This window comes from Pseudorca crassidens, chromosome 4, assembly GCF_039906515.1.
Source record: "Pseudorca crassidens isolate mPseCra1 chromosome 4, mPseCra1.hap1, whole genome shotgun sequence".
NCBI lineage: Eukaryota > Metazoa > Chordata > Mammalia > Artiodactyla > Delphinidae > Pseudorca > Pseudorca crassidens.
Genome location: NC_090299.1, coordinates 116,881,495 through 116,896,736, shown reverse-complemented (window position 1 = coordinate 116,896,736; position 15,242 = coordinate 116,881,495). Strand labels below are relative to the sequence as shown.

Genomic DNA, 15,242 nt, shown 5'->3' with positions numbered 1-15,242 from the left:
AATTGCTCTCGCCTTCCTGCTCTTTAATCTATGGTCTATACTATCACCAGCTAATTGTCTAAAATCTGATTCTATAACTCCTTTGTAACACTTCATTGGGTCTCCAATCCCAGCAAAATAAAAGTAAAAGTAAAATGGGAGACCACACGCATAGGTCATTGAGCATGTATAAACCATGGGCCACTTAACCCGCTCTCTAACCCCAGACAGGGTATATAAGTGATGAGCCTCAGTTGCTCCCTTTGTAAAGTAAGGAGCATATAGTAATAAAATCTACCTTGTAGGGATGACTTGAGAAATAGGTGAGAGCATGTATTTAAAGTGCTTAGCTTTATGCCTGTTATATAATAAACACTCATTAAAGATTAGACATTATTATTGTGGCTTTTCAGGAGTCAGCAGTTTTGGACTCAGGTTCCTGAAACATTCTGTACCATGTGGCCTAAACTCCTGTGTATCTTCCAGGTGATCTTTCCCCTCTTGTTTTAATTCCGACACTTTTCCATTCTACTCCTGCCAGTGGTGATCATTCCCTTTTATATTAGCCTGAATGTACTACCATTGTTATACATAAGAGATTAAATCATAGTTATTAACAAACCTGCTTCTGCTCTAGACTACAGTCTTCTGAAGGGCAGGGATCCTTCATCATTGCATGCCGAGCTCCCAACACACTGACTGACATACCCTAGGCATTCAGGAAATGTTTAATGTCAAAATTAATAAACAGATCAACAGATGATGCTAACCTGTTGATCTCCAGCATGGAAGAACTTTCTGTTCCAAACTGTACCATGGAAAGATTTTTATAATTATTATAGCATATTTCTTAACAGTGCTGAAATGTTCACCATAAGAATGTCTAAAATTTCTTCCTTTAGTAATCTTTGAAAATAATGTAGAAATTTTTTTGTGTCAGTGATGGCTATATCCTTCAAGTGCCCTTCTAACCCTAAGAATCTACAATAAAAATAAAAGTGATAGTAAAGCAACTACTAATATATAGTTTAGTACTCAGTGTATCTTTGCATTTGTTATATAACGCTCATATTAACCCTAAGCGATATGTACTATTATATCCATTTTATAGGAGAGAAAGGTGAGGTCTAACAAAATTAGTTTGCCTAATAAGTTCATGGTTAAAATCTTTTCTAAATCCTTAAGTTTATGTTCTTTGTAACATGCTGCCTCTTAATAGTCAACCTAATAAATACCTTACTAAATAACAAACTTCTCAATATTTGGTTACAGCAAATTTGTCCAAATAGGAAATACGTATTTGTCAGCATGGAGTCATTTTAATTTTTTTTCAGGCATTTAAAAAGTTATTTTGATATATAATTTTCTGGCTTAAAATTTGAGCTTACTTAGCTACACCAAGTACAGTTATGTCTATCTGTCTATCTGTCTATTCACTTATTTATCGGTTTGTTTTCCAGAAAACCGTGGACTGCATGACAACGATGTCAGTGCCTTCCACCCTGGTTAAATGTTTATATCTGTTTTTTGACCTTCCACATGTGCCTGAGGCAGTTGGAGGTGCACAGAATGAGCTACCTCTAGCAGAACGTCGTGGACTACTCCAGAAAGTTTTTGTACAGGTATGGAAGGTGCTATTTGCCTGGCCATCTATACCACTCTATTTAAAGTGTAACAGGTACACTCCTTAAATAGATGTCCTGCCTATTCCATTTTCTATAGTATTTCATGCTGTTTATTATAAGTTCACTTTATCTCATCTGTCACATTTCTTTTGAAGAATATTTAGATGAGGGATTAACAAATTTGTTTCTCTGAACAGAGGTTACCTTTGATATAGCAAAAACATCTCTAAAATGAACTAAGCAAGGAAAACTTTTATTGACAATATAATTAAGTTTTGCATAATATTTCTTCTAATGTCAAGAAATTCTGTTTTGTTGCTGTCTATATATAGGAAGTCCTTAGCCTATAAATATTTAGCTTAGAAAAGACAGTTTATTTTAGTGGCTGCTGCCACCTCCTCTGCTCCCTGCCTATAAAGCCCTTCTTTCCCACTGTTGCCACTCTTCTTTTAATAGCATTAGCAGATTAAGTATACCTTTGTTAGCTAGCCTGGAGATATTATCATCATTTTGATATCCTTTCTTGGGAGAAAATTTTCAAAACAAACAAACTACAAACATTTAGAATATAATCTGTCCATGTAAAAATACATGTTTGACACAAGACGATAAATACTGCATGGTTCCATTTATAAGTAAAGTGGTCAAACTTTTAAAAGTAGAGTGTTGGTTGCCAGGGGCTGGGAGGTGGGGAAAAGAAAGTTGTTGTTCCGTGTTACAGAGATTCAGTTTTGCAAGAGGAAAATGTTCTAGAGATGTGTTGCACAATAATGTGCATGTAGTTAACACTACTGTGCTCTATATTTGCGTATGATTTAAGATGGTTAAATTTTGTTATGTGTTTTTATGCCTCAATTTAAAAAACCAACACCTGTTTGAGTCCCGTTTTCTGAAATAAGATGCCAAGGATTTTGGGAAAGATTAAATGAATAATAACCAAAGCTATGGTTCTCTGCTTCAGACATAGTAGACATGAAATAAAAATATTTATTTTTTAATAAATAAATGTGATTCCTGCTGTTGCCACCACCAGCGCCATAATCTGTGAGAGTAGGAAGAGAGAACAGAGACGACAGTGGATCTGCAGTAGGTGTGGTAGAGTTGGGGACCCATGTTGATGACACCTGGTGTAACTGGGGTTGTTGCTCCAGGAATGCTCCAGGCTTTGTTGAGGTCTAGCAATGAAGATCGGGAAGAGGGAGACCAAGATGGTTTAGAAAGGAAAAGACAAGATTATCAATAAAATACTAATTCAAAAAATATTTATTCAACACTTGATTTATTAGATACTTTTGTGCTGGTGTTTAGCATCCCTTATCTCGTGTTAATTTACAAGACAATCCATGACTTCAGAGCTTCTGTTTTCCTCAAAAATGATGATGTGAGTGGATGGCAGAAATGGGATTAGACTTGAGGTTTATCTAACCCCTCAATTAGATTGGATGAGAAGAGCAGTGGGAATAAATAAAAGAGTAAATCACATAGGAATTAAAGCTATTTTAAGACATTGATGAATGGAGTGGGTTAGTCTTTGGTAATCAGACTAGAGCCCTGTTTCAATAAATCCCTTCTGTAGAACTAATTAATACCTTAGGCAATAAATGGAAGCTGAATTTTTTTTCTTCCACTTTTATTGAGCTATAATTGACTTACAGCACTGTTGAAGTTTAAGGTGTGCAGCATGGTGATTAGACTTACATACATCATGAAATGAGGACCACAGTGTTCAGTGAACATCCATCATCTCACTTAGACACAAAGTGAGGAAGCTGAATTTTATATATTTAACACTAAATAAGTAGCAGAGATTTTTTTCCTAAAACTTAATTTTTTCTATATCTGAAAACACTGGGTGCTGACTTTGAACTAAATGTGAGATTCACTTTAGCATATTGGAATCATTGAATGTTAAAGGCCAAAAGGAACTCAAAAGAAAATTTAAATGAAACGCTTCATTTACAGTTATGGAAACCGATCCACAGCAGGTGCGTGGCAGTGATTAGAGCCCAGCTCTCCCACCACCTAGTCCAGTACTCCTTTAGTGTCTCACTTACCTTTTTTAGTTCCTCATTGCAGGCTGGACATTGTTTTCATCATTTTGTCTAGAAAAACAATGGGCACAACTTATTAAATGTTTTCAGAACACATAGTTTTTATGATAGATGAAATCCCTATGTTTATATTTTGTGACAGATGGTTTCCTGGGACCTTAGCAGTTGGTACTGCTTCATGTAGGCTTTTTTTTTTTTTTTTTTTGCTTTGCATTTGCATTGATGTGGCCAATTACTGCTCTGCCACAGTTGGCTGGACTTTATAACAGAGTCCCTACAAATAGAAGTGGTTAGTGTAGGGGCCGAAGAGGAATGAGTAGACTCTTCAGTTTTCTCTTCTGTAAAATGAAAGGATTATACTAGATTATTTTAAGAAGACTTTTGCCTTTGAAGATTAAGAACTAGTTATCTTAAGAGTCAACATCAAGGAATTATATCTAGCTTATTTTTGAGGACAAAGATTTGATTTGGAAAAAAGTATTTTATTTTCAGGTTTGTTTTTATGTTACAGATTAGAGAAATGACATCTGTCCCTCTAATCACATAAGGGTAGTGTGAAAACCAACAAAAAGTATAATCAACAATACACTCTTCTGAGCTTTTTTTTTTTTTGCTGCAATTGATTATCTTTTTTTCATATATCTTTTTTATTGCATTTAACACATATGGAAAAAGATACACATGTTACACGTATGAATGGAAATTTGGTATCCAACAGTGTCTCCAGACATTTTTTTGGTGGGGGGGATTGCCTGCACTTACAGATTTTATAAATATTTTGTTGTTTCTCTGAATTCTTAATTTTTTTCCCTGGTATTTGGTGGCTATGAGTTAGAAATTCTTGTATTTAAGTAAAATTTTGCATTGAAGGAAATAGGAAAAGGAAGACCTAGCTTTCTCGGACAAAACATGATACTTTAAATACTTTTTTCTGTTTAGTAGTTTCCGCACAAATATTAAAATACTCCAATTTTATTTTATTTATTTTATAAAGTTTAAAAAATATTTAGATGAGAAAATTTAGCACAGAGAAGAAAAATTAACTTTTTCTGACACCAAATCGAGATTAGAAGAAAAAGGTCCATCGAGGGCAGAAACCATAGCTGCATTCCCCAAGTAGCAGGCCCTTAGGGCTGTAAACACTTGTGCAGTGTGTATTTTGCAAACCATAGGTAAGGAATAAGTTCTCATTCCAGGGTTTAAGAAGTGTTGAATCATGCTTTAGAAGATTTTTGGCTACTAGACATAACTGATACTTCTGAATTAAGATGATTTTTTAGTTCTGATATCCCCTTCTACTTGTATAGAAGTTGGAACAATTTGAGAATACTTTTACTTTTAAAAAACCTATTTCTACTTTCTTGTCTCCCTAAAGCTGTTCCTTTTAGAGAAGAAAATTACATTTCACTTATGACAAACTAAGAGTTAAGGAACCAAATTATCGATAGAAAACTAGAGTGCTGATCTTGAAAGTTAACCTTTGATTTATTCCGTTTCATGGTAGGGTGAAGCAATGCAAAAAAAAAAAAAATACCATGGTAAAGAGAGGATGGTAAACATAGAACATTTTTTTTTAAAAAATAAGCTGATAAAAGTAGAGGTGATTAACTGTTTTACCATAACACACTTCTAAATTGTAGGTGTCTTTTTTAATGTTGCCTAAGTTAGAGCACTCATCATTATGGCTTTAATGATATCGCTCAGTACTAACCCTGAACTTTCAGAGTTTTTAATAATCAGATCTAGTCCTTTTCTAGCTCCTCCCTTTCCCCAACCATTCATTTATTTATGTACTTATTTTGTTTGTTCTTTAGATCTTAGTGAAACTCTGCAGTTTTGTTTCTCCAGCCGAGGAGCTGGCTCAAAAAGACGATCTCCAGCTTTTATTCAGTGCAATAACCTCTTGGTGCCCTCCCTATAACCTGCCTTGGAGGAAGAGTGCCGGAGAAGTCCTTATGACCATATCCCGACATGGTCTCAGTGTCAATGTGGTGAAGTATATTCACGGTGAATATCTCGTAATGTATTCATTTTAGGTGCTCTGAATTTCCTCCACTTTTCTCTCCTCATATGATGGGAAATTTGTTTTTATCTCTCAATTCTCCAAAGATTCTATTTTAAATTAAAAGTATATTTACCAGGAGAAAAAAATTTATTTTTTATTTGTGAGGCATTTCAGGTATAAGAAAATCTCATGTTCCAAATGATGGATATCTACAAGAGTTAAAATAACTGCTTTGTTATGTAAATGATCAATTGTAATATAATGTAAGTTCTATGTCATAGCCTATTCTTCCCTCCTTTTTTGCTGAATAAAAAGTTCTTTTGAGAAACTATAGTTAAAGTCTTTCTGAAGATATTTCATAAGTAGACAACCTGTCCAATGCAGCATAAATAAAATTAGGTAGATTCTTTATCAGCACTGAGGAGAAATTGTCCATTCTGTTTAACTCATATATAAATGTGTCAACTATCCCTTAAAATGTCTAATTAGGAGAAATAGGAGACAGTTGTAGCATCTCAAATAGTCCATTTACGTATATATATATAGATGTGTATATATATCTCTCTCTATATATAGATACAGATATAGATACACATAAACTGAAAAATCTTTCAAAATAATTTTTAGTACAACTATTCACTTACCTGAGGTCAGTGAGTCATTCATTGTTTCTTGCCTCCGTTGTTATGTTAAATCTTGTTAGCTTTTGTTACGTGACACTGGGTTTCTTAAGACAAATAAATTTCATTAAAGGTAAGAGAGGAATGTCTTCTTTGAAACACCTCCAATCCCAAAAGTTATTATGGGGTATAACTGTGTTTTAAAGTAGTAAATATATAGTACAAACATAATTTTTAAAATTTTATTTCCTTAAGTATTTTTGTATGTCAGTAGTCTATATTCACTCTAATTATAACTTTTAACTAATTAGTAGATTTTTCTTCTTAAACTTAGAAGATAGTTTTTTTATTTTTTCCACTTTTTACTATATTCATAAAAATCAAAAATGTCATGTCAGCAGGCAGTCATTTTGTTGAATAGTAAAACATCTAAATATGATGTAAAAACTGTAATAAATGTCAACTAATTTTTAACACTTCCTGTATTACTCTTTGTTTACTACTTAGAGGTAGAGCTTTCTCAGTCAATTTGAATCTTATATTGGCTTTTAGAATGTGTAACATTTATCTTACAATATTTTATAGATACACTAAAATTTAATGTTTTATTAAACACCAGTTAAGAATGAAGGAAATTTTCTTAAGCAGTTGACAAATTATACATATATATACTTATTCAGTTCTTTATTTTTACAGAAAAAGAATGTTTATCTACGTGTGTTCAGAATATGCAGCAATCAGATGACCTGTCTCCCCTAGAAATTGTTGAAATGTTTGCTGGACTTTCTTGTTTCCTCAAAGATTCCAGTGATGTTTCCCAAACTCTTTTGGATGATTTTCGGATATGGCAAGGATACAGTTTCCTTTGTGATCTCTTGCTTAGGTAAAACCCCATAATTTAAGAATATATTTTAAATTTCTACTTAGTCTTTTCATCAAAGGAAACAATGTAGTTTGGGCTTATAGGGAAGAAGAAATCAACCAATCACTTATTTAATGTATACTTTATCCTCTTAGCTTTAATCACTTCTTTTTATTCCTGTTCTGTCAAGAGAGTTCAAAGTACGAATTTAGAGTTAATTTGGAAAATGTAGGCTGCAAACGTGGAGTCAATAGTTAGATGTGAAGAAGAAATCTGCTCTTCTTTAGTAGCTGAGGGAGAAGAGTTTGAATGAACTAATTAACATCTTCCTGAAGTGTAAACTCTTCTTGCTTAATTATATTTTTGATTTTCCTTACCAGTAACTCCAGTGTTACTATTAATGTAGTTAATAACAAGAGTAATTTTGTAGATTGAATGAGACATTACAAATATATATATAAAACAAATGTCAGTCTAAAAATGTTTCACTAGCCTTCTTTTTCATCCCAAATGTTCCATGTATATACTGGGAAAATGGCTGGTTACAAGTTTATTAGGAAGAAGATACTCTTGTCTTGATAGTTGTTCCTGGGCCATTAATTATTTTTAAATCATTTGATTTACTGTAAACCAGCACTATTTTGTAAACTTTATTTCTAACACCAGTTTGACCTCATTGCCATTACTTAATACTAGGCAACCCCCAAGAATATAATCTTGCATATATATCCTAATTTCCAAACGAGGACATATGAAAGTTTATGAAATAACTAATTCACATTACTAATTGATGCAGTCCTTTGAGAATTCAAGAGCCTTACACTCATTTACAAAATAATTTCACTTATGTTTATTGATCCTAAAGATATAATTCTAAGGCACACAAAGTTTTATGCATGTTAGTGCTCCTGAATTCTGGTATCTACTAGCTGTCCCACCCTCCACTCCCCAAATCTACGGTTGGCTCTCTATAGCCATTAAAAACATATCTATTGCGAGTTTATACTAACACGGAGAGGCATGTGCATAACACTAGTTAATGAAAGAAACAGGTTACAACATTCTGTGTATGGTATGAAAATGTTATTAAAACTTTTCACATTAAAAAGAGACAACCTTAAAGGAATTAAGACTTTTCAAAAATTGTTAGAGACTCTCAGAAGTTTATTTAAATGTATTCTAATGCGAGTATTTGAATTAATTAATGAAATACAGGTAAAGTCTTACAAATCTTGCCAAGGAATTCACTTTTTAAAATTAACAGAGGAAAGCAATTATACTCCAGTAAAGATGTTAAAAAAAAAATTAACAGAGAAAATTTCTTAGGAAAGAAATGGTAGATAAGGTTTTTGGTTATAAACAGTGAAACTTTTATAACCTTAGAGCCTTAAGGAACTTAAGAGATATTTAATCTAATCCTTTTATATTATAGAGACTTTCTATACCAAAGATTAGTGATTTACCTAAAATAATACTGTTAGTGGCAAAATCAGCATTTATCAGGTGTCCCGACTATTGGTATAATTTCTTTCAAATGCACCATCATATCTTATAATAAAATTTGTGGATTTATAAAAATAGTATGTTTTCATATAGGAAAAAATGTAAGAAGAAACTTCTTGTAGTACTCTATACGTTTATGTATTGCATATAAAATTGAAATTTTCTTTATTAAATTTGAAAATACAACACAAGAGAAAATATATTTGCTAAATCATACTTTTCCTAGATTGGAACAAGCAAAAGAGGCAGAATCCAAAGATGCCTTGAAAGATCTGGTTAATCTGATAACTTCCCTAACAACATATGGTGTCAGTGAACTAAAACCAGCTGGTATTACCACAGGGGCACCCTTTTTATTGCCTGGATTTGCAGTACCTCAGCCTGCAGGCAAAGGTGAGTCTTTTTTTTTTTCCCCCCCATTCTGAGCCACTCAAAGAAATAGAGAAAGAATGAATTAGCCAGATTTTGATTGCTCTTCATTTATGTTATTTATAGAAAAGTAATATGCTGTTTTTCATTAAAGTTGGTGCTTTCTGTGGTATAATTTCTTGAGTGACAGTCTTTAGCAGATCAAATACTTGAATATAATATGAAAATATTTTTTAAAGCAGTAAGATTTATATTTTAGTATTTCATTTTAATGTTCAAACGATTTAATAATCCAAACATGCCTCTGTCTAATGTTGACACTCACACATTTCCAATTTATGTGGATGGAACTTGATTCACACTCTGATCTCTATACCTGTCTTTATGTAAGAGGTATATAGAAAACACAGGTGTACATGCTTATATTTTATTTAAGCAAACCTAGGTACAGAGAAGTTACATTACATATTTTCGGGTCAGAGAATAATTTTTATAGTTCAGATTTCCTAACTTTGGTTCTTCATCTAGTGATCTTTTACTAAGAAAATTTATTGTATAATTAATAACATTTAATTATGTAAGAGTGCAAGCTAGTTTTATTGTTTATTTTCACTTTTTAAATGCATAATAACCATTCTGAAAGAATCTGAGCCCACAGGCCTCTAATAGTTCCTTTCACATTATTGTTACATACTAAGTATTCAATACAATTATGATATTTGCATGTAAAATTTAACTAGTCAAAAAATATCAGTATGTCTGGTTATTTAAATTTCACAGTACATTATCTATGTATTTTATGACATAGAAGCTAGCAGTTATAAATTTTTAAGTCAGAATAAATAGATATACTAGAAAATCCTAAATTTAATTTACTGGAGAAAATTATATTGAAAAGTCACAACTTAGATTGAAGTTGTCAAACTTCCATAAGATGTACTGTCAGTGTATAGGTTATACAGAACTTTTTAAATAAGCAAAATCTAGGAATATCTTACTGAGCAGTTCAAGGCTTCATTTTATTTAATATTAAGGAACAATATTAAATTAACTCTTCTAATTCGTAGACTCTAGCTTGAGTATTCTACAATTAACTCTTTCTATGAGTTCAAACTAAAAATAGCTCAGCAATATATATCCTATTTTAGATTTCATTGTTTCATTTGGTTACTCAATCTGCTTGTAACACTGACATAATATTTAGTTACAGAGTATAATTTTGAAATTACACTACTATAATGAGATAATTAATGCATCTAAATTAACCTTCTTCATATGTCTGCCTGATCCATAACAAGGATGATACATACATAACCTAGCACCTCTGGGGGTTATTTTGAGAATTCAGTGACATGTTTATGAAAACAAGGTTAGCTAGAAAGGACGTTGCCCTAAGAGTCAGAATTCAGGTAATCATGAGTGACGTAACCTTTCTAGATATCAATTTCTTCTTCAGAAACATTGATGTAATATTCTATAAAATGAATGGGTCAAGCTAGATCATTTTAAGTTTCATTTATAACTTAAAATTATCTCTTTCCCATGACCTACTTTGTACAGTTATTATACAGGCTAAAGTAGATAGTTCTATTCCACATAAAGGGAATGTGGAATATATTTTATTTTTTGTCAGCAGTATTGAGGTATAATTTGTATATATTAAAATGTATACATTTTAAGTGTTGAGTTTGATGAGTTTAGGTAAATATATGTGGTTGTGCTGTCACCACCATAATCATGATATGGAATATTACCATCCTTCTAAACGTTGCCTTGTTCCTTTTTGTATTCAGTGCCCCCCCCTCATTATCCCCTTGCCCTGGTAACCACGGATCTGCTTTGGTTTTGCCCTTTCTAGAATTTCATAAACTAGACTCATAAATTATGTAGTTTCTTGTATCTGGCTTTGTTCATTTTCAACATTTATTCATGTTATTGCATATATCCGAAGTTCCTTTTTAATTCTGGATAGTATTTCATTGTTTAGATATCCTGCAATTTGTTTATCCATTCAGCAGTTGATGGTGTTTATTTAACTGTCATGAATAAATGTACCAGAAACTTTCGTATAAAACAAGTCTTTGTGTGGACATATGTTTTCATTTCTTTGGGGTGATACCAAGCAGTGGAATTACTGATTCATATGGTAGATGTATGTTTAACTTTATGAGAAACTGCCAAACTGTTTTCTAAAGTGGCTGTCCCATTTTGCATTCACATCAGCTATGTATGAAAGTTTGCTTTACATCCTCAGAAACACTTGGTGTTATTAGTCTTAATTTTAGATATTCAAGTATGTAATAGTATCTTTTTTAAAATATAATTTGCCTTTTTCTAAAATATTTCAAGCATCTTTTTATGTTCTTATTTGCTGTCTGTGTCTCTACTTTGGTTCAGATCTCTGTGTCTAATTTTTGATAGGATTGTTTGTTTTACTGGAATTTTAAGAGTTCTTCAGATATTCTGGATAAGTCCTTTATAAGATACATACATTTTGTAAGTATGTTCTCTTAGTCTTGTTGTGCCTTTTCTTGGTAATATCTTTGAAGATCACAAGTTTTTAATTTTGATGAAGTCCAATTTATCACTTTTAAAATATTTTGTGGGTTTTGCCTCATACTGAAGAAATCCTAACCCAAATTCACTGAGATCTCCTGATTTCTTCTAGGAGTTTCATATTTTAACTCTTACACTAAGGTCTATGATACCTTTCAAGTTAATTTTTGTATATGGTAGGAAGTAAGGTTTGTTTGTTTGTTTTCCCGATACGGATATGCACACGTGCTAGGACTGTTTATTGAAAAAGATTATTTAACGATACATTTGGAACTCTGTCTCAGTTCTGCTCCATTAATGTGTCTGTCCTTAAGCCAATACTATATGGTCTTGATTGCTATATCTTTAAAGTCTTGAAATAGAGTCATTTAAGTTGTCCAATTTTGTTCTTCCTTTTCAAAATTATTTTGGCTATTCTAGGTCCTTTGAACTTCCATATGAATTTAATAATTTGTCAATTATTGAAAACGAAAAAAAAACAGCCTGTAGAGATATTCGTTGGGAGTACATTGAATCTATAGATCAGTTTGGAGAGACTTGACAGCTTAACAGTATTGAGTCCTTCAATTCATGAGCATACAACTATCCCTTATTTGGGTCCTAGTATTTTCTCTCAGCAATGTTTTATAGTGTCCATTGTATAGAACTTTCAATTCTTTTGTTAAATTTATTCTTAAATATTTTATTCTTTTTGATACTGTTGTGAATAAAATTGTTTTTGTAATTTCATTTTGGATTGCTTGTTGTAGTTTATAGAAGAGATAATGGACTATTGCACAGGAATGGAGATGAGGAAATCCAGCTGTGATGAGGCCATGTTTATTAAACATTGATAGAATGAAGCAGTGATAGTCCTTTACAGATTTTAACTCTTTGGTCTGGATTATTTATAAGTTGGAGCTGTGTATATTCTGATATATTTGACACTATCATACTTTTTGTCAGTTATTTCTTAGCGGTACTTTGGGGAATATTTTCTTTGACGTCACTGGTTTCCCTTTCATTATCTATGAAAAGAAAATTCCTGTTACCAAGGAATTTTTACCCATTCATTGATAATTACATTTAAAAGAGAAAACATGAATATATCTGCCTTATATTGCTCTATACATAGATACAGTTTACCTACCTTATTTTTACTGCTGATTTTAGGTCAAGTGAAACAGTATAGAAATATAAAATTTAAAAGAAAAAGTAGACTGAGTTATTAGTGAAGCTGGTAAATGTATCTGTGTGTGTATGTTAAAGCTTGAAAATGACTCCCGTTTCTATATTATATAGAAAATGCTTTTTATAAAACTTTGTATCCTCACCAGCAGATAGATTTTTCTAAAGAAGGAAATTAAAGAAAAATGTAGCAGTCCTTCTGTTTAATAACAACGCCATGGTGGTTTTTTACCTTAACTATGCTAGAAACATCTTTGCAAGGTTGTACTCTGTAATTCATAGCTTCCAAATTTGTTCCCTAAACACAGCGAGTTCTTTTAATACATGTTTAATAGAGAATATATCTCTTCATAAAAAAAGACCATACCTGTCTTTTTCAGAACTTTTCTGTGGCTTCACCTTTACAAACATTGTCTTGTAACATATTAATTCTCATAACACATTAACCAATATAAAAGGATAATGTATTTTTTCCTTTCTCGTATTTTTGTTCACGCTAGTAACCAAAGTGCCTTGCATTGTTCATCATGGGTTTACTTTTTTTATTTTTTTGCGGTACGCGGGCCTCTCATGGTTGTGGCCTCTCCCGTTGCGGAGCGCAGGCTCCAGACGCGCAGGCTCAGCGGCCATGGCTCACGGGCCTAACCGCTCCGCGGCATGTGGGATCTTCCCGGACCGGGGAACGAACCCATGTCCCCGTATCGGCAGGCGGACTCTCAACCACTGCGCCACCAGGGAAGCCCCATGGGTTTACTTTTGAGAGCTTTTTATCTATTCTGGTTCACTTTATATTGGATGCCAATGTGGCCAGGGCTGATGTTCAGCTGGCTTGCGGGAGTATAACCCTGAGGATTGTCTATAGCCAGCTGTCATTCTGATTGGTCACTCACATGTGTAATTCATTCGTTACTTTCTGTCTTATACTTCCTAAACGTTTATTAATTTCCTCCCTTCTGGTAACAGCCCTACTGCCACTACCTTAGTTGAGGCTGTACAGATCACTCACCTGGATTACCATAGGTGTCTTTGTAACTGTTCACCTTTCTATTCATCTCTACTCCTCAGAGCCGTCCTCTGCAGTGTTGCATGGAATCTAACTCTGGTGACTTGGAATCTGAAAAATAATATTCAGTGTGTGTTTACTGAATGAATGCTTGCATTTCTTTATTCAGACCTTTATTCTTACTTCATTTTACATTTTGCTTATGCTTGTGTCATATAAGCTCTTTTTTCAAGCGTTCACTTTTACATTAGATTCTGAAAATAGGAAAGCTCTATTCTTTGTTGTATATACACTTGTTCTTCTAAACCTTAGAATAATTAGTTTCTTTTGTTTCTGCTTATATAGACTTGAGAGTAATGAGATGGTGATTGTCATCTGTTAGAATGATTTCCTTACTTTACTCTTATTTTAGTTATTTGTGTGCTAAACAGATTTTAGTCAGTTAATGCAAATTTTGAAACTTATACAGGATATATCTGTTTAGTTAAAATATTAGAGTATTTATGTGTCAATATTTAGGGGATATTCCTGTCTCATATAGAGCAATCTTTTAATTATCTTTTAGATTTAATTATGCTCCCTTCCCAATTAAATATTGTAGGAATTTAATGGCTATGACAGTCCTGAATAATTACTCCTGATACCATCAACACTTCAAATGTGTATGCCACTAATTTTGGAATTAGAGTTCTGACATTCCTTTAGATCGTTTTTCCTGATAGAAAGCCAAATTATTAGATTCTGTTTAGTTTCATTGTATATAAGGTGTACTAAATTTGGAAATAATATTACAGAATCTTTTTCTGGATTAGTCACAGGAATGATTGAATTTTACATGTTACTATAAGACTGATTGCATTGGTTAAAATGCTCTGCTCTTGAAGCTGGTCTTGGAGACCAGTTAGTCTTGATGTTCCTTGGTCATTTACTCTGATCAACCTACTTTAACTACTTGCTAATGGCCCCTAGATGAATTGGATAAAAAGGGGGATTAAGGAGTAAGTAATGAATCAGAGCAGATTCATTACTTACTTACTGTAAGTAAAAAGAAATTACAAAGAGCCAAAATTCCTCTGACCACTGCATTTCTACTGTTATCTTTATATGCGAGGATTACCACATTTTACATTTGACTTTTAATTGTGTGTATTTTTACATATTGTGTTCAGTTCAGCTCTTTGGGGTTGGTGGTTAATATGCCTTATCCATTTTTTTTTTTTTTTGGCGGTACGCGGACCTCTCAATGTTGTGGCCTTTCCCGTTGCGGAGCACAGGCTCCGGACGCGCAGGCTCAGCGGCCATGGCTCACGGGCCCAGCCGCTCCGTGGCATGTGGGATCTTCCCGGACTGGGGCACGAACCTGTGTCCCCTGCATCGGCAGGTGGACTCTCAACCACTGCGCCACCAGGGAAGCCCCATGCCTTATGTTTTGTCAGTGACATCACTTAAAACCAGATCACGAAAATTAAACTCGGAAAAATCTAAATTTTCCCACATTACCC

General features: G+C 33.1%; 1 protein-coding gene across 7 annotated transcripts in view; it reads left to right on the top strand.

The window, feature by feature from the left end:
- The window catches only part of WDFY3 (WD repeat and FYVE domain containing 3), a 264,009-nt gene that overhangs the window by 111,985 nt on the left and 136,782 nt on the right, over positions 1–15,242 (top strand). For all 7 annotated transcript variants that reach the window (XM_067736490.1, XM_067736495.1, XM_067736492.1 and 4 more), the window contains 4 exons: positions 1,440–1,601; positions 5,470–5,662; positions 6,977–7,163; positions 8,872–9,038. In XM_067736490.1, the coding sequence (XP_067592591.1) occupies positions 1,440–1,601; positions 5,470–5,662; positions 6,977–7,163; positions 8,872–9,038 (709 nt within the window). The remainder of the gene's footprint in view (positions 1–1,439; positions 1,602–5,469; positions 5,663–6,976; positions 7,164–8,871; positions 9,039–15,242) is intronic.